The 19,750-nt window shown below is 41.6% G+C and overlaps 1 protein-coding gene across 11 annotated transcripts in view; it reads left to right on the forward strand.

The window, feature by feature from the left end:
• NEO1 (neogenin 1) overlaps positions 1-18,598 on the forward strand; it is a 138,135-nt gene extending 119,537 nt beyond the window's left edge. For 2 of the 11 annotated variants that reach the window (XM_083183555.1, XM_083183560.1), the window contains exons 16-29: positions 4,458-4,553; positions 4,988-5,211; positions 6,612-6,750; positions 6,834-6,941; positions 7,055-7,249; positions 8,248-8,277; positions 9,069-9,134; positions 9,273-9,417; positions 9,815-10,053; positions 14,426-14,518; positions 14,935-15,036; positions 15,517-15,774; positions 15,863-15,993; positions 17,515-18,598. In XM_083183555.1, coding sequence (XP_083039681.1) covers positions 4,458-4,553; positions 4,988-5,211; positions 6,612-6,750; positions 6,834-6,941; positions 7,055-7,249; positions 8,248-8,277; positions 9,069-9,134; positions 9,273-9,417; positions 9,815-10,053; positions 14,426-14,518; positions 14,935-15,036; positions 15,517-15,774; positions 15,863-15,993; positions 17,515-17,598 — 1,910 coding nt within the window. In that variant the 3' untranslated portion in view covers positions 17,599-18,598. The remainder of the gene's footprint in view (positions 1-4,457; positions 4,554-4,987; positions 5,212-6,611; positions 6,751-6,833; positions 6,942-7,054; positions 7,250-8,247; positions 8,278-9,068; positions 9,135-9,272; positions 9,418-9,814; positions 10,054-14,425; positions 14,519-14,934; positions 15,037-15,516; positions 15,775-15,862; positions 15,994-17,514) is intronic. The other 9 variants (XM_083183559.1, XM_083183564.1, XM_083183558.1 and 6 more) reach the window with 5 other exon arrangements.
• The last annotated feature ends 1,152 nt before the right edge of the window (positions 18,599-19,750 follow it).

Here is a 19,750-nt window from a genome sequence, read left to right on the forward strand (position 1 = left end):
GGATATGGTTCTTGGTAGCATCCTGAGCAAGGGTTTAATTTGAAGGAGGGGGAGGAGTCCAGGATTACTCTAAAGCTGCCCATACACGGCCCGATACGGGCGTGCGTTGTGGGCTTAAATAGCACAGATCACATTGCATTGCATGTGCTTGCGTTGTGCATGCAATGTGATGAGAACTAAGTACGAAAAGTATGTGCAAGCACAGACTTTTTGTACTGTGCGATGAGGTGCCACGGGAGCACGCACCTCAAAGCAAGGAACGCACAGCCCGGCATCAGGCCGTGTATGGGCCGGTTAAAGCTCATATTTGGCCTTTTTTCTTCAGATCGGTCTGTCACATCCATCTGAATCTGATGAAAACAGGCCAAATCTGACTAGTGCATGGGGTTCCTTTAGACAGTGCACTTGATGGCTAGAGGAGATAGTTTTCTCATCAACGGATAATGAGATTGTAAGAGGTGAGGTTTGTGTTGGGAGGATGGGAAGGGGATCATCTCTATCTTACTGGGACATCCAAGAAGAGATAGCAGAGAGACAGTAGTATACACGAGTGAGAAAAGGTAGATTTGATTATCATCAGCATAGACCTGTGATTGAAAATCAGCCATAATTGTGCTGTGTATGGACAGGCATGTGTACATATCCAGATTGATGTGCGTTAGCAGCAGTGGTCCTTCGTTCATACATTATAGCAATGCATGCACTTGAGAAATGCAAAATTCAAGTAGAAATTACAATTTGCAGGGTTTGCTGCAATGTTGCAAGGTTTTTCAGCAAAAAAAAGCATTTTTGAAAAAGTGAGAAAATGATCCAGGACCAGCCAAACAAGTGGTAACTGCTATAGCAAAACAGTATAGAAGGTTGCTACTGGCCATAAGTAATGTACAAAAGGTTTTTAAAAATGTCAGATGGTTAATTTTAACATTAGTATTTTTTTTTTTAATCATGGAGGACAAAATGATGACCAACAGGTCTCACAGGTGTGAGTGCTTTGCTGCACTTACCGTGGACTCACTGATGTTCAATCAGCAAAAACAGAATGTTAGCCATTCTACCCTCTGTAAATCTGTAAGGACCAGTGACTTAAACTTTTGCCTGAAACCCTTGTTGAATAATTCCTCTACTCAAAGGCAGACTGTTTCTTTTTATGCTCATCATTTATTAAATACTGAGCTGAAGGCTTTGGCCTCATTAATGCATACAGACTATGAAGTCATTCTGCACTTTCCGTTCTCACCCACTTGACATAAAGACAAACTGATTACATTTTGGTTAAAGGTCCGTGTATTTCTCCTCTATGCTTTTCAAAATGACATCAAACATGGCATATACTAGCAATAGCCAAGTCATCACTAACCTCTGGAAACACATAGAACCTCCATCTATGTCAGCAGTTGAAATCAAAGGAAAGAAATCCATATTATGTCAACAGTTGTTCTGGTTATTAAAGCATTCAGGACAGGATAACCCCCCAATATCCTTAATAAAATGCATACTAGAATTACTCCATCAATTTGTTTTAAGACTTTTCATATAAAATGCTTTCCTGACACCCCCCTCCCACCTTCACCTGTGTATTCCTTATTTTCTCCCCTATGACCCTTCCTTCTTTTGTAGAAATCTTTAGTATATGTTGATGATGAAGACTACCAGTCCAGTATAATGGGCGGTATTCATTGCCATGGCGAGGATAGCTTTTTTTCAGCGAGTCCGTGGCATTTTGTGCCCTGCTGTTTTAATGGCCACACTCGCCGTTTCCACCTCGCTGTAAAGAACCAGTGCGGTGGAAATGGGGAGTGAAGGGGAGGCAGTTGAATACTCTGATGGCGAGCTATCGGCACTGCTCGCTCTATAGCTCACCGTCAGAGCATTGCATACCCCTCAATGTATCTAGTATTGCATGCTTGTTTCTTTAATCATTTAGACCAACGGTTCTCAAACTGTGGGTCCTGACCCCAAAGTGGGTCCCGACCTTCTCACCTTGGGGTCACGACTCTGTGTTGCTGATCATCAGGCGGATGACCTCTCTAATCTCAGTCAGGGATTCAAAGAGTCTGAAAACTGTTGAATTGTCTGTTATTTTAGACTCCTCCCATCATTTTGTGCCTCCACAATGCTGCCATGTATGTGCTGTCTGCTGACTATATGTGATGTGATGACCTTCTGCAGTAACTTGCTGGGGTCCTGTCATTATTTTTATTGTATGATGGGGTCCCAGAGCAAAATAGTTTGAGGACCCCTGATTTAGACCATGTAAATTTATATGTGAATGTGTGATCTATTTTTATCGATTTAAATTATAAAAAAGGCTAATTGATAAAAATAGAAGAAAAAAAAGCAGCTGCTGCGTGAAGATTACGGTAAGCTCTGACAAAATCAGCACCCAGGGAAAATGACCCAAAAAGAATGTGGATCTCGCTTCAGTTAGGGATCATGTAGACCTAATCTTAAATGGATAAGCATATGCACAGTTTCTGCAAAGAAATCTCTTCTTTACCAGTTAATTGCCAGCCGGACAGTGGCGGCTTATGGTGTATGCACACTTGTACAATTTAGACTATGTATACAATTTAGACTATCTGCATACAATATATACAATTTAGACTATCTTCATATAATTTAGACTATATAGTGCAGATCTGCACTATTATAGTCTATGCAGCCAAGACTTTCTGGCTGCGATACGAGAGCGCGCATCGGGATCACAAGGGTTAAAACCTGTGCGATCTGCATGCGATCCAGATGAGATTTTGACTATATAGTCAAAATCTCATGCACATTGTACAAGTGAAAAATCAACATAAAATACTATTGCCTCAACTACTAATACAACTTCTCCAACATTGTAACCTTTTGTTGGTGTCCACAGCTTAAACAATTTCTAGTGATGGCTGTCTTTATGTATTCTGTATTGTAATCATCCAAAACGCCAGCCCTGATAGCTTTACTATACTTCTCCAGAAACAGTTCAGATCCTTATTACTCCCTCATCTCTACTCTCGGCGTAATTACCTACTTCAGAGTAATTTTATCTATATGTCAGTCATATTACTGTCATTTCTAAGCAAAGGTGCAACTTTTTTTTTGCAATCACAGACTCAATTCCTTAATATATATCTAAAAATGCTTGCATTAGGGTTTGGAATTGAGAATGAATCGGGTTTTAGATTCTTGTATATGTTCTCACCAGTCAGGCTTCCTGCATTCCCAGAGTACTAGATATTATCTGCAGAATCCTTCATGTCATTCAAGTAGCTCAAAAAGACAGATATTATGGTGATTGTTACTATGAGCAAGGGAAGATCAATCTCCAGTGTTGCGTTGTCTTGATACACTCTGTGAGCATGCACAAACAAAAAGGCCTTTGTGTTTAACTAAATGCTTGATCTGTCATTGCTCAGAGTAATAATCATTTTGTTTCCCTATTTCCCCCCTCTTTGGAACCAGGGAAACAAAGGACATCGCTACAGCAAAAGTGAGCGCTGCTAGTGGTTATATTGTATTTTTCTTTCTTGTTTAGAAAAATACATGTCTATTTTCAAGAAAAAGGTAGAAATATGGCCTGTGATGAAAATTGCTGCAGTTATTGCTGCAATACTATGTATGCATTCCAGGGGATGCGGTCAGTGTTGACATGTGGAGTTTGTATATTCTCCCCGTGCTTGAGCAAGTTTCTTCAGGTACTCTGGTTCTCTCCCACAATCCAAAAATGTATTGCTAGATTGATTGGCTCCTAGCAAAGTTTGTACATCTGTTTAGCACACTATATGGGCCAAGTGGTTGTTATCAGCAATACAAATCTATGGGCTTAATTTAGCAGGGGTTTCAAACATGATCCCATGTTCAGTTTTCTGACATTCTGGAGACTCTGCACACGCTGGACCTGTTCTGCACATGTGCAGGATGAGTCCTGTGTTCGTATCACTATAATGCAAACTCCTCTGCCTGGTTGGCAGGCATAGGCATTCTCAGGGAGTGTCGGCGTTTGGGAAAACAGTGGCATATTGCCCGCATTTTCCAGGTGTGACAAGGTAATGGACTGTGTCAAAAATGCAATTTCTTTATCCCTCGCAAGCCGCATTGCAAGTCTGATTTAGGTGATACTTAGGATGCCGTTGCAGGGGAACATCGTGGCATTAGGTGGTATGTACCTAATGCCAGGTTAGGGTTAGGTAATAGGAGGATTAAGAATATTGACAACATATACCACCAACCGTATTGCTACAAACATTAATTAAATGATCTCTACAGTATGTGGAAATACTATAATGGGAAGATGGCATGATCCATGGATCAAGCAAACTGTATTTCTCCGGGTGTCCTGCAGTCATTGCATTCTCATCACTTGCTTATTTTACTTTTACAAATATTACCCTTGAAAATGATTGAAATTATTATGATGGTCTAAAGAAATTGTAGTCTACCTGTAAGACTTACTCAAGTGCTTTCTTTTGCAGAACCCAGCTCACACTATGTCATCTCGCTGAAGGCCTTCAACAATATGGGGGAAGGTATTCCTTTATATGAGAGTGCCGTGACCCGTCAGCACACAGGTAATCTCCCAGCCTGTTAGAACCTGGGTGAATTGGGATGGGGTGTAAGGCTGTATTTGTTCTGTATCTGTTCTGTGCTTTGTCGCTCAGTGTGACATTATATTATGTGCTTTGTTGTGTGACACTAACAATATCTCCTCTTTCTCTTTCTTCCCTTTCTTGTGCTGATATTTTATTTACATTCCCCCTTGATTTTAATTCATACATGCCATGTACATGACGGTGATCATTTTCAATTTTACCCTCGTTTTACCCTGCCTTCCCTTGCATGTCCGTACGTTATCCCTACATTCTGCAATTACCACATTCCTCTTCATTCACCCTACCCAATGTTTTGTCATCGGGTATCCTTTTTTTAATTTTATTTAAAAAAATAAAACAATATTTTCTCGTTTGTGTGGTTACCCCATTTAATTTTGCAACCTGTGATGTAGACACTTCTGAGGTTGATGTTTATGTTGTTCACGCCTCATACACCCCAGTTCCAGAGCCCAGTCCTATGTTGCCCCCTGTGGGGGTCCAAGCCGCCATCCTAGGCTGTGACACAGTGCGCCTGACCTGGGCAGACAACTCCCTCCCGAAGAACCAGAAGATCACTGATGCCCGATATTATACTGCCAGATGGAAGACCAACATTCCTGCCAACACAAAGTACAAGGTGAGATACTGTGAAGGGGTGTGATTCAGTCAGGAAATAGCGCACACAGCCGCGAGGGGAAGCAAATGTTAACATGGGGCAATTGAAACATTCAGGAAAATGTAGTTTTGTGGCGTATGCTGCAACATTGGAGTGCACCATCAGCTTAACCACTGTGCCTGGCTTGGTCGTTGAAACCAGGATTCTATTACCTGACGTGGTTGCATTAATTTGACTGCTACTTCCTACCCCATTCCCTTATGCAGCCTGATGCCCCGGCCCTGCTGCAAACCTGTGTGCCCCACAGTGTGTGGGTGGAATTCTGGAGCACCTGCTTCAGGAAGCACAGTGCAAGGTGGGGGTACTTAGGGCCTAATTCAGGCCCATTCGGAAGTGGCCAAATTTGGCCCTATTCCGATCACGGGAAGGGGGGGGGGGGGTCTGTGCATGCGCATATTTGTGCATGTGCAGACCCTCTGTACGAATGCCTTTGTCGAGTATCACACTCGTCAAGGTGTTCATAGGGGAGGGAGGGGCGGATGCCTGTCATGACGTCAACTCCCACCCCATTTCCCCCCACCCCCCTCTGACACATGCTCCGCCGCTGCTCTCTGCATAGGGAAGGGGACGGGGAGTATATGCCCATGAGGGTTGGGGGTTAACCCTCCGGGGAGACATTTTTAAGCAGTGGATATGAGGAATATATTTTTAGATAAAATAAAGTCAATATTTTAAGATTTTATTTAAAATACTTTTTAAACTTTGTTACAAAAAAAAAAGACAATTTCTAAGGGACTTTGTGTGGAGGGAGGGTGTGTGTGTGTGTGTGTGTGTGTGTGTGTGTGATCAGTTAAGTGGTTAATGAAGCACCTTATAGTGGTCAAGCTTTGGCAGATGTCATGGTAGAAAAGGTAGTCTTATTTAGTTGATACTGTAGTTTACGATTGATAACAGTTGGGGACTGATCACTAGCATATCACAACAATAAGGAATTAATTATTGGGGCATCACACGAAGAAAGTCATACAGGATCACTGATCCGGAAGACCAAAAAGTCAAGTGATCACTTAAGCGATTACTTTACTACTGAATTGGAAAGAGATACCGCACATGTGCCTTTCTGAAAAAGATAGCCTATACTTATAAGGGAACTATATTTGCTGATATATCTCCTAATATCTGCTTCATTGCCATGTTAACATATCTTAAGGAAGAACTTTAACTGCTATTTTCTGATTATTTTTACCTAAAAAAGGCTTAAAAAAATAAATATGCCCATTGCCTGCTTCACGTATAACACTGCTCATACAGAAGTGCCCCATAATTTCTAGTGATGTCCTTGATGGTAGGATAGTCTTATTGGTTCAGATTGTTTCTTTAGCGCTAAGTAATACTTGTGTATGCTCCATTGTATCTTGTAGATGGCTAACAGCACCACACTGAGTTATCTGGTCACTGGTCTGAAACCAAACACCCTATACGAGTTTTCTGTCATGGTTACTAAAGGCCGGCGGTCAAGTACGTGGAGCATGACCGCTCATGGCACTACCTTTGAGTCAGGTAGGTCATAAATCTGTGGTGGTCCTCTTGATTTTGTCAACGCTAGAGTATAGTACTGATATATTTTCTAATATTTCTTCTAGTGCCTTCCTCGCCCCCAAAGGATGTGACTGTAGTAAGCAAAGAAGGAAAACCACGTACCATAATTGTGAACTGGCAGCCTCCGTCTGAAGCCAATGGCAAAATTACAGGTGCGGTGGGGACTCATAGCTAGGTTGAACAAATGCAATTATACTCTCCTTAAATACTGTTTTCTATCCATGTACTGAAGCCCCATATCTAATGTATAATTTGTATCCTGTAGGTTACATTATATATTACAGTACAGATGTTCAAGCAGAACTCCATGATTGGGTAATAGAGCCGGTTGTTGGGAACCGTCTAACCCACCAAATACAAGAACTGACGTTGGATACTCCATACTATTTCAAGATCCAGGCACGCAACTCTAAGGGGATGGGCCCCATGTCAGATGCTGTACTCTTTCGTACTCCAAAAGGTAAGCCATTCTAATGAACTCCCAATTCCATAGCTATATTCATGATATAAGTAATTTACTTTTTATGGGGTTGGACTTTTTTGGTGAATGAAGGGCATTCAGACATTGGATTCTCACTGGATAGACTACTAAATTGGGCTCAACTCCACATTTGTGCAATCTGACACCTGAGATTGTGTCTAGAGGTCGCTGGGAAAAAAATTATATATTTTTCGCTTCTGTGTTCTTCTATAAGAGTGATGACACATAATACCTGTCCACAATAGTTTGATCCCTACGGTTGACGTAGTGGTAACGGCACCCCTGATGAAGTCTTTCATGACGAAACGCGTCAGATCTTTCGCCACCTTGAAATAAGAAACTGGAATGCCATGTCTGATTTGTGTATTTAAAATTTTAATAACAAGTTTTTTTACATTGAACATATATTGTGTAAAGTTTACACTTTGAAGGTGGTGGCTAATTAGCGCACTCTATACCCATTTCTATCTCATTCTTTTATCTTTCCTTCACTAATATGGAGGAATTATAGAGTGCTGCTTCTTTTCACTAGCGCAAATAAGGGTCTTTTTTACCTTTTTCATATATATATATATATATATATATATATTTATATATTTGTCACATTTGTATTGGAAAATGAGCAGATGTTGTTTATAAAAGGTTTTCACTGAAATACTGTAAATTCCTTTGACAAATACATAAGCATGTATCCAATATATGATGATGTATTTATAGGGTCCAAGAATTAAAATGCTTGAAAATAGGTGGATGCTACTAAAATAGGAGGTCACCTTTGTGCCTAGTGAGGAGGTGCTCCTATTAATCGTCATAATCTGCTCTCTCCTCCTAAATTGTCCAAATCGTATACTTTATAATATTGTCAGCCCTATATACATTTCTGTTTCCATTACCCTTTTTAACATTCTCTTTTTCTATAATGGTCTTTCACTGACAAATCACACTTATTTTTTTTTTGTTATGCCGCCCCATGGCAGAGTCAACACCCTACATGCCTAACAACCAAGGTAATCATTTTCTGTGCATTAGTAATTCCATTTCAAGAGAGCGAATAGTAGAGTATTGATTTCTGATCCTGGGTGGGGCATTGGATGGTAGATGTATGATTGCTGTTAGGGAACCTTCCATAAGCACTGTGGGCAGTGTTCTCACAATGCTTGCATTGAGTAAGTGCATACAAAAAAAGCATAACAAATAAAACTGTGTAATATTGTCTTAACATAGTCCACCCTTAAGCCAGGTACACATTGGAGTGATATTTGTCCTGTATGTAATTTCTGGAAGAATCAGAATGACACGTAGGACATATCACTCCGTGTATAAGCCCAGTATATAGGTACCTGCAGTGACTAGCAACGCCACACCGCCGCCCCTGCCACATGGCCCACCATGCGATATTGCTTGCTACCTAAATATTTTTAAATGAGGGATGGCGCTATATGTCGCTCAGTCCTTCAGAAACCTTGTTCTAATGTGTTACTATGGGTCCAACATGCCAGCCCGCCGGGACACACCTCTCTCTGCACCTAGCATCAGAGAACAAGCGCTTATGGGAGTTTCCCTACAGCAATTACAGATTTGTTATGCCAGGTGTTGAATGTCCTCTATGAACTTTGGTCATAGCCTCGGTGGTCAGGTGCACTGTTACTTTTCAGTTATTTTTATTATTGGTTGGTTAATGTTTGAGTAAGTTGTGTTGTATTTTTATTTGAACAATGTACTGTGCATTGAATACATTGGGACACTTATTAATTTTAGGACAGCTATCTTCTCTGTATAATAGAAGTTTTTCTTCCAGCATCAGGTGTATCAGGGAAAGGCCGGACATCAGATACGGGATCCAATGGAGGTCCCCCACTCGGAGGTAATGCTCTCAGTATGCACATATGAACTCATTTGCCTTCATTGCCAAATAAGACAGTAATAGATCAGGTATCATGGACTAGACTCTGGTAACGGGGGGTAGATTCCTACTACTTGTGACCATTGTGTCCCTTTGCAGGCAGTAACAGTCCTCACGGAAGCCCCACCTCCTTGGATCAGAACATGCTGCTTACAATCATAGTGTCCCTTGGTGTGATAACGGTTTTAGTGGCTGTGGTCATTGCAGCCATCTGCTCTCGCCGTTCTAGCTCCCACCATAAAAAGTAAGTAGCCAGTCCACTATGTGTAAACAGCCTGCGCTATATAAAAATAAATACGTAAACATTAACTGTAGCCTCACAAATGATTTCATTGTTTTTTCTCAGTCCTTTGTTTAGTGTAAAGCTTCATATTTACCTTTCTGAGTGATATTGATCATTTGATTGTCCAGTGTGTGTGTTGTACATGACTGCTGATGCACGCTCCCGATAGATCGGATCGTTAATGGGCCATGAATGCAGATATGTGTGTATGCACTTTTCGATGCCAAAACTCCCAGTGTGTATGGACTTTAACTGTGTCCTTTGACTTTGCTCAAAAGTAATAATGCTCCTTTGTCTTGTTACGCTTCTTTTTTTTGCATTTCATATCTCTTACATTTTTCTATATGTTGTCCTAAAGGAAAAGAGCTGCATGTAAGTCGGTAAATGGGTCACATAAGTACAAAGGCAACTCCAAAGATGTGAAGCCTCCTGACCTCTGGATACATCATGAGAGATTAGAGTTGAAACCTGTGGACAAGTCCCCGGAGACTAACGCGATGCTTACAGACCCCACGCTGCCACGTTCACCCCAGGACTTAACCCCTGGAGACAGCACCACTGAAGGCAGCATTCACCAGCACAGTAACTCATACCGAGGTGAGCTGACCATTATTGGGAACTTTGTGTTAGGAATGCTTAATAGTCATTTTGCAAAACAAAAGCATGCGATGTACAGCTACATGGCTAGTCAATCGGTTGGGGGGGAGCGGTGAAGAGACCACTGTCCATCAATTTTCCAATTTTTATAAATTGTAATTACATTGGTCCAAAAGTCACTTTCCTGATATCAAAGAACCTATTTGGCAATATTAGGCAAAAACCTATTTGATTCAATTTGCAAGAAATTGAACTAAAAGCAAAAAGTGTATTTATATGCACCAAATAATTAAGTATTTGGTGTAGTTTCGGTGAAGGGGAGAAGAACCCTTATAAGTCATTTACTGACCTTGTCGCTTAGCGCATTACCCTCACAATCCCTTTCTTTCCTGGTGTATATGTGTGTGTGTGTATTTGTGTGTGTGTGTGTATATATATATGTGTGTGTGTGTGTGTGTGTGTGTGTGTGTGTGTGTGTGTGTGTGTGTGTGTGTGTGTAGTATATATTCATTGAAACTCTGCCAAAAAACCAGTGGTCAAGCTAGGCAAACACTTGGATTGATATCACATTTTAGCTAAATTACCACCATGTGGTACCGAGAACATCACAGTGACTATAATACTATAGAACTGTACCTAAATGATCGAAAGGCCTGCTTTATAATGTAGCGAACAGCAGAGAGCACCAGTATCCACCACACAGTGCGGAGGTTACACTGTACTGTCCCAGTCTTTGTCTTAAGTCTTATTATTGCATCTTTGTTTTTCTCCTTTTAATTATGTACCTAAAAAAAAAAAGTTTTGCATCCTTTACCCACTGAATGGGCCATTTTCTCCTCAGCTTGTGCCTTTACACATCTGATTAACTTCTTAGGGGGAGATTCAATCGCCGTCGAGCATCTCCCGTGGGGGAGATGCTCGACGGGCCCTATTCAATGCTGTCTTCCCTGACAGCATTGAACAGGGTTTCCTGTCAGAACGAGCCCGACATCTCTAGCTGTCGGGCTCGTTCTCCCGAGAACAGCCGGGAAGTGACGAGCTGCCGGCTGCAGCTCGTCACTTCCCGGCCGCAACGCGCGGCCACGCCCCCTTCTCGCCGCTCGGCGGCCGGGACATTGAATCCCGACTGCCGAGCTCCAGGCGAGCTCACCGAGAACGGGACAGGGGCACGGCTGTCGCGCTAGCTCGACAGCCGTGCCCCTGACATTGAATACCCCCCTAAGTCTCCTGTTTAACAAGATACATCTTTGGCTTAATTTTATTGTGTCTGTTTATACAGGTTGAGTGTTCATTATTCAAAATGCTCGGTACTAGATGCATTTTGGATAAGGGATCATTTTGGATTGGGATTTTTTTTTTTTATGCTCACCTGGTCCCCAGGCGTCCATTGCATCCATCCTGAGAGGCATCTCGAGTCCCAATGATGCATTGCAGGGGGGTACTGCCATCGGCACAATACATCATTGCGACCGTGAATACCTCTGAAGGTGGACTCTGGTGGACCAGGTGAGTATGAAAAATGGTACTGGGGTTGACAAAATAAAAAACCCAGGATATTCTGAAAATTTCAGTTTTTGGATATACAGTTGAAGGATATTCAACCTGAATTTCCAAAAAGCCATATTTTTTGCTTTCCTTAAAAATATCCCCACTTCTAGTGGAACTAGCAATAGAAACCCCACAGTTTAGTTTAGGAAGATTAAAATCTCCCTTGATAATTACCTCTCCTCGCTGTATTAGATATATTTGCTGGTATATGGTGTCAAGTCCAGCAGCGATCAGCTTGTTGTTGCTTCTTTGGTCTCTTTTGAAAGATCGTTGTCTTTTAAAATAGGTATATGCAACTGCTAGTTTTATTGTCCTCATTGAGGTTTGCACAGAGGAAATTAACTTTGTGCTGTAAATGATTTTTGATCCTTTTAATAATGCGGAGTAGCTTATAACAAACATAAAGATATTGTTCCACTGGGAAGTTTCTAAGCAGACATTTGCATATGCGCAAACACCATCTTCCTCATCAAGGCTCTGTGAAATATTATTTGCCAACATAATTAATGTTCTGCAGCTTTTGTTTCAAGAGCCTATAGCATTGTTATCATTATACATGAACTGTATTACACAATAAGTTATCCTGGAAACCGCATATCCCCAACCATATGCTTTTATCATTAATGTTTGACTTCGACACACTAGTGGTCACACGTTTTTAAGGAGTTTTGGGCCGGCCCACCGGGAAATGGCCCGATTTCCCGGTGGCCCAATCCGCCCCTGCACATGCTGACTGCTTTACTTCAGTTCTTTGGGAAACATTGCTCTGAAAATAAAGCAGTTGCAATGCTGAGCACTGAGGTTTGATTATAAAGTGGTAATTAATTGACCTTTGATGGTGTGTTCACACTTTTCCGCATCCTCTCACTACACCTAGTGGGCTGGTCTGCATATCATTATCGTGGAGACTGATCGGGCACATTTTGCTGAGCAGACTATCTGATGCCACTGCTACAAACGGCATAAGATAGGTAGACACTGGGCAATATATCGGTAAGGATATGGGCATCGTTCACAATTTCACGTGCATACGTCCAGTGTGTACGGGCAATATTGTAAACGATGCGCATGGCCACAGGTTGTTAATGACCCCACCTCCATCTTCTGAATATACAGCTCAATATGACAATCTCGTCAGCGGCTACATGTTCAAAGGGGGGGGGCTGATGTCACTGAACAATATTGGTAAGTACTGACACACTATATCGTTCTCCCTCGGCACCGCTGATCTAGTTGACTTTAGTACCCAGCTCAATATGTACCCTTTGTTAATGAGCCAAATATATATATATGTCTGCAGTTTGCTTGTTTTATATTTATGTATTTGCCTGCTTCTTCAAGGAAAAGATTGCTAAAATCCAAGATGAAATGGTATGCTCTTCTTCAGCCAGTGAATTGCTTACTTCCTTTCCTGAGCCCTTTGCCAATTTCTCCTCATTTGACCCCACAAGTGAGGATGAAGTATCCACACTCTTCTCATCTTCCTACTCCACTAACTCTCCTCTTGATCTTATACCCTTACAAGTCAGTAAAGCTCTGTCTCCTGTGCTTATTCCAAGCTTAACTAAAATATGTAACCTCTCTCTACTGGTTTCTTTCCTTCTCTGTTCAAGCATGCACTTATTACTCCCATTCTAAAAAAAAAAAAAGAATTCTGATCCAAACTGTCTCTCTAACTTACGTCCTATCTCTCAGCTCTCTTGCTTCTCCAAGTTACTTGCAAAACTTGCCCACACTCGCCTCACACACTATCTTAACTCCTACAACTTATTGGACCCACTTCAGTCAGGCTTTCGCTCTCAAAACTCCACAGAGACAGCACTTACTAAAGTAGTCAATGATCTGGCCACTGCCACATCTAAAGGCCAATTCTCATTGCTTATTTTTCTATGTCTCTCAGCTGCCTTTGACACTCTTGTCCACTCTCTTCTTATACAAACTCTACAATCCCTAGGTCTTCAGAACACAGCCCTTTCTTGGTTCTCTTCCTACCTATCTAATTGCTCTTTCAGTGTTCACTTCTCTGATTTTACCTCCTCCACACTACCTCTGTCCGTTGGAGTACCACAAGGCTCAGTCTTAGGTCCTCTGCTTTTCTCAATCTATACTTCCTCTCTTGGGAAACTAATCAACTCTTTTGGATTTCAGTATCACCTGTATGCTGATGATACTCAAATCTATCTATCCTCCCCGGAATTGTCACCATCAGTATCGCTCCGTATCTCTGAATGTCTTTCTGCCATTTCATCTTGGATGTCACCTCGCCACCTCAAACTCAACATTTCCAAAACAGAATTAATTATATTCCCACCAGTCAAGAGTAGTTACCAACCTGATATCTCTGTCACTGTTGAGAACACTACAATTAATCCTACTCGACAAGCTCGCTGCCTAGGGATCATCCTCAACTCTGAACTGTCCTTCATTCCTTCTGTCTCTAAATCATATTACATGCATCTAAAAAAACATATCCAAAATTTGTCCGTACCTTATACAAGACACTGCAAAAACTCTAATCCATGCACTTATTATATCACGCATTGACTATTGCAGTAGCCTCCTTACCAGTCTTCTTTAGAAAACTCTCACAACTACAATCCATTTTGAATGCAGCTGCGAGGCTGATCTTCCTGGCTAGACGTTCATTGTTTGCTGAACCACTCTGTCAGTCCCTCCATTTGTTACCTATATATTACTGCATTCAATATAAAATACTTCTACTTACATACAAAGCCATCACTCTGACTATCCCCACCCGACCTCTCCGCTCTGCACAAGATGATGCCACTAAAATGAATTAATAGGAACGTATGTATTTTTTTAGGTCTGGAATCAGAAGATTCAGTGTCCTCCCTTGCTGGACGTCGGGGGATGAGACCAAAAATAATGATGCCTTTTGACTCTCAACCTCCACAGCGTAAGTGTTTTATAAAGGGACATATATGACCAGGAAGAAATTTGTATGGGGTATGACAAGCACCTGTGTTAATTCCAGGGATCAATTGCCCGGTGTGGGGAAGGTTTATGAATGGTTGCTCTTTAGTTGCTAGAGAAGCTCAGATTAATAGTAAGATCTGCTCTTCTAAAAAATGTTAGTGTTTTAAGTATTTCACCACTTCCATTTTGCCCATATTCTTTTACTGTAACATTGTATCATCCATCAGTGAGTCCCAGGGCTTCCGTTCGCTCAAGCTTGTTTTTTCTGTTCCAGAAATATAGTATTATGCAGTTGTCAACAAAACGTCATAACACGCAGTATTGTCATCATTTCTTGTTGCTGACGCTCCACTTTAGTTCCCATCCCCAGTATTCATCATTCTGTCTCTGTTTCAGCGGTTGTCAGTGCTCATCCCATCCATTCCATCGATAACACTCATTTCCGCTCTGTACCTGGGTTCATGCTGCACGTGCTGGGTGGCACTCCTCAGGCTACAGGTGAGATTCACACTGTTGGTATTAGCAGCAGAGTCACTGCTTTGGGAACAGGGACTGCACAGAAAGCTGAGGATACAGTGTGCCGTGTGCCATTAAACCTAGATGATAAAATAAGGAATCTCTGGATTTAAATTCAGAAGTGGCTAATCCTATTCTGCTTTCCAATGATGTGTTTTTCCAGTAAAGACTACCACGTGCAACATGGCCAGCATGCTGCTAATCCCAGCTAGTGTACAGATCACTTAATTGTGCAGTATTGTGCCTCTTCACTTGCAGCCCATCTGGTCTACATTCCTGTGCTCCAGAGTTTTCATCATTCCAAGCACAATGTGTTAGAGACCCTCTCTCAGAATGGTGTTACAACATGGGGGTAGAGGGGTCCATTGATTATCTACCATGATAAAAACTTAGAGACCCATCTCCCCTTCTCCATCATTAATAAGTCACTCTTGTAATGATATGTATTGTTATCTTGCTTAGAGTCTGTCCGTCACACTCCCAGCTGTGACACTGTAGTGGCTGCATCATCATCTTCTCAGACTGGTCCAGAGGATCCAGATCCCCCTGGAGGCACTTTTTTACCTGGTTCCATGGATGAAGATTCTGGTCCCAGTATACCTACTGCCCATATCCGACCATCACATCCCTTAAAAAGCTTTGCAGTACCAGCTGTTCCAGCACCATCTCCTGGTACAACCTATGAGCCGCTGCCAAGTTCACCCCTTTTGGCACAGCAAGGTACGGTATTTTATATACATTCCATATCCTGTCTACATTCCCCTTCTACGTCACAGGCTTCATGAGTATTTTGGGGATTTTCTTCCAGCTGCTGCCGCATTATCAGTGAAGACTGCCGCTCTTGGTACCCTGGGTAGAGTACGTCCTCCACTCCCGGTGACTGTACCTAGTGCACCAGAACCATTAGAGACCAGCAGGATGCTTGAGGGCTCAGAATGTGTATGTATCCATTGTCCTTCTGTTGATTCTTATACAGATATAACCATTTCTGTGGGTTTAGTTAATCCATGCATTCTATCCATCATGAACATCATATTTGGAGACCAGATATAATATATCCATTGCCATTTATTTGTGTACATGCAGAAGGAGATAAGATTGCAGAAGCCTAGAATGTTAACAATGAAGTGTGCAGCCAGTGGAGACATGACCGTCTCTTATAAAGGCTAAAAAGAGAAAACCAAAACATATACAGTGTTGTGTACAAAAAAAGATATTGTTGAAATACTTAAACCACCATTGATATCTGTAAAAAAAAAAAAATATATATATATATATATATATAATAATCGCAAAAAGATGCATAATATAATTACATGACTTTGAACACAAATGTTGCTTTTAAAACATTGTTTTGCTACAGTTTGTACAATCTCTCCGACTAAGCAGTTATTTTTATTCAAAGCAAAGGGTATAAATCTGCATTCTTCCCAAATATAGCAATTGAAGATCTGCATAAACACTGTATACGAAACCAGCAAAACTCTTGGAACAGTTGATTTTTTTCACATTTATTTATCTTAAATGCTATATGGCACTAATACCTATTGTTATACATTGTACCTACACGGATCAAGAGGGTGTAGGTACAAGAGAACTTCTATCCGTGTAATCATAGTCTATTGAAATCTATTGTTTTAATTTTTTTTTTCTTCAGTTTTTGGATACAAGAGGAAAAACTCAGTTAGCCATGGTAGATTACCGGGGGGCTAATTTTATCACCCATGAAAGGGTTAGGACATATTAAAACCTATTAAATGTATGTTAAATATCCTTTTTACACTACGCTATTAGTCTTGTAGTTAGTTTTCTTCATTTTAATGATGCCAAATAAATGATATTCTACAAGCATTGGGACAAGACAGAAGTGTGTGTGGTGTACAGACAGTGAGCCGCTAATTGTGCTGCTTCCTATTCCTTCAGCTGTATTCTCAAAATGTATGTAAAGTAAATATAGCGGTATGGCTAGGAAAGTAAGGTATTGTGTCCAGCTTCTTTACCAATACTAGTTCAGTTTAGTGTGTATTTACAAGCCTATAGAACAGTAAAAATTGCTTGTAATTGATCCATATGATTAACATACACATGGTCCCATATGTGTCTCCTATCTCAGAATGACTGAGACCTCTATCCTGGGAGATCAGAGAACCAACCTGGATCTCATACCTCTCACTAAGAATGTAACTTGTGGGATCAAGGCCCCACCACACTAGACATGATGAAATAAATTGTGCCCTTGCTTCCTGGGAGGGTGGAGCCGTGATGTGTATTGCTACATCCCCTGCATTTGCGCCCATCCTTCCTGGATTTCCCAGAAGAGAGGTCCTAAAAGTTGACCAGTCCAACATTATCCAACGTATTCCCCATACCACATGCTGTGATGCCAGCATATATTGTAGTGATTTGTGTCCAAAGCTATTCTGCTGTTCTCAGTCTGATGAAATCTCTCGTTTCTTGCAGAGCTATGAACCAGATGAGCTAAGCAAGGAGATGGCTCATCTTGAAGGCCTGATGAAGGATCTGAATGCCATAACCACAGCATGATAGAACACGTACCCATCCCAGAGGCAGACTTGACACTGTGTGCACAGGGGCAGCACAGCCCCCCAAGGGTCTTTGCACCACACCCATATTGTACAGACAAGAAGCAAGTTCGGAGCCCAGACTTTGTATGCTGCGGCAACCCTCAAGGGCTGGGGCCTGGTTTTCTGTACCGTATAATTTCCTCTGATTTATAATATTTTGGGGGGGTTTATATTGAACAGAAGAGGAATTGTATGTAATCCATGGAGGAATATTGTGTATTGCCATTGTTTAAATATTTTTTTTTTTTACCCTGATGGGTCTTCACCCTGTTGCTGTGGCTCAGTGTTATGCCCCACCTTGTGGCCAGCAGGACAGCAGAAGGATGGTTGCTTTCTGTGCAGTGTTTTCAGGCTGCGAAGCACATCAGGTGGCAGCAACTCCCCCTCCAGCCTCTGTGAGACTTGAAACAGTGTTACTCCCCCACCACTCCCAAAGTTTGGCAGATGTTCCCTCAACGTCTCCGTCCATTAATAATGCTCTCAAAATAAAGAAGGGACTTTTATTCGGCTGCTGCAACCAGTTGGGAGGTCTAGGATCTGTACAGTACATAATATAATACTGCGTGATCGGACAAGACGAAACTGTTCCCTTATTAGCCGCCACGGAAAAGCCCTGTGTTGTACATGATAATTGGTGGCTTCATGGAGAGGTGAAAATGACAGCCGCCTTTTAACAAAGCTGGTCTTCAGCACTTTTCACATGTCAGACTTTCTTCCATCTTGTGTGACTTCCTTGTACTTGTAAATGGACTCCACCATCCCCACCCACACTTCCTCCTGTATATTGTCCTATTCTCCGCCACACCCAGTCTTTTCTGTACAGAAAATGCATTGTTTTTTATTTTTATTGCTTTCGCTGTAGTGTTTAGAATGTATCTTTTTATTGTGACTTTTTTTTTTTATAACATCATGATTATTATTTGGTATTGGATTTCAATACACTTTTTTATTCAATCAAATTCTTTCTCAAGTTTTTTTCTGTGAAAACAAAAAAAAAAATCCCGTAAGGTTTTTGGGGGGGTGGCAGGGTAGTAACAAATTTTTTAAGCACTTTCAAAACCATTTATCAATACATTTTGTTTCATTTTTTTTGATACATAGAACCCAAGCTGTGGTGGTCTTTTTTTTATTTTTTTATTTTGTATTCGAATGCTGCAGTTAAAGCTAAACAAATCCTTAGGGGACATCACTGTTTCCAGACTATCCGTAGCAGAAGTGCACTTTTTGCTGACGCAGAACTCTTTGCGAGTGCCAATGATCCATTTTGTATTGTGATTACAGGAATTGTCATGTAGCCAAGCAGTTAATATATGTAGCTAATATTTTGGATGTGAAATGAAGTGGATTTTGGAAATATAATCGAATAGGCATGTCACTCCTTCTGTACTAACTACCATAGGTTATGGCAGTTATCTCCAACCTTTTTTGGGGCGTGAGCTACTCTAGGCAAAATAACCGCCTGAAGAGCTACTAAAAATAAAAAAATCTGCCTAATAACCAAAAAATGCTTGTTACACGTTATGCCTTACACTGTAATGCCCCTGATACATTATACCACACACCGCAATGTCCCAGACACAATATGCCGCACACTTCTATGTACTATATGCTGCATACATACCTTCCAACACTGGAGGCAGAGGAGAAGGGACATCTGCACCTGAAGTTTGGGAGCATGACCTACTATTGTGGTACTCCTGCGAGGCCACATCCCCCATTTTTGAAGATATGGGGGCATAGCCAGTGCTCTGAGAGCTGCTGGCCATGTCCCCAGCCACTCTGAATAGATGCTGTGCGCATGTGCACACATTCTATTCACCGCTGCTCCACCGCAAGACACTGCAGGCCCCTGGCGGGATGCAGGACAGCCCTCAAAAAACGGGACTCGCCTGTGAAAATCAGGACAGTTGGGAGGTATTGCACACATTGTCTCATAAGGCTTCTAATTAGCTTTAAATTACCTGCTCATTGCCAGGAATTAATGCTTGTTGCCAGGGGTTAACGATCTCTTCCCGCTTTCCTGCCTGCTCACTGTTGCCTTCCATTGCTGCACTCCTCTGAGGAGACAGATGCTAGAGGTCATATTTCACCTCTACCAGATGACAGGAAGC

The sequence above is a fragment of the Crinia signifera genome, chromosome 4 (assembly GCF_055691185.1).
Source record: "Crinia signifera chromosome 4, ASM5569118v1, whole genome shotgun sequence".
NCBI classification, from domain to species: Eukaryota; Metazoa; Chordata; class Amphibia; order Anura; family Myobatrachidae; genus Crinia; species Crinia signifera.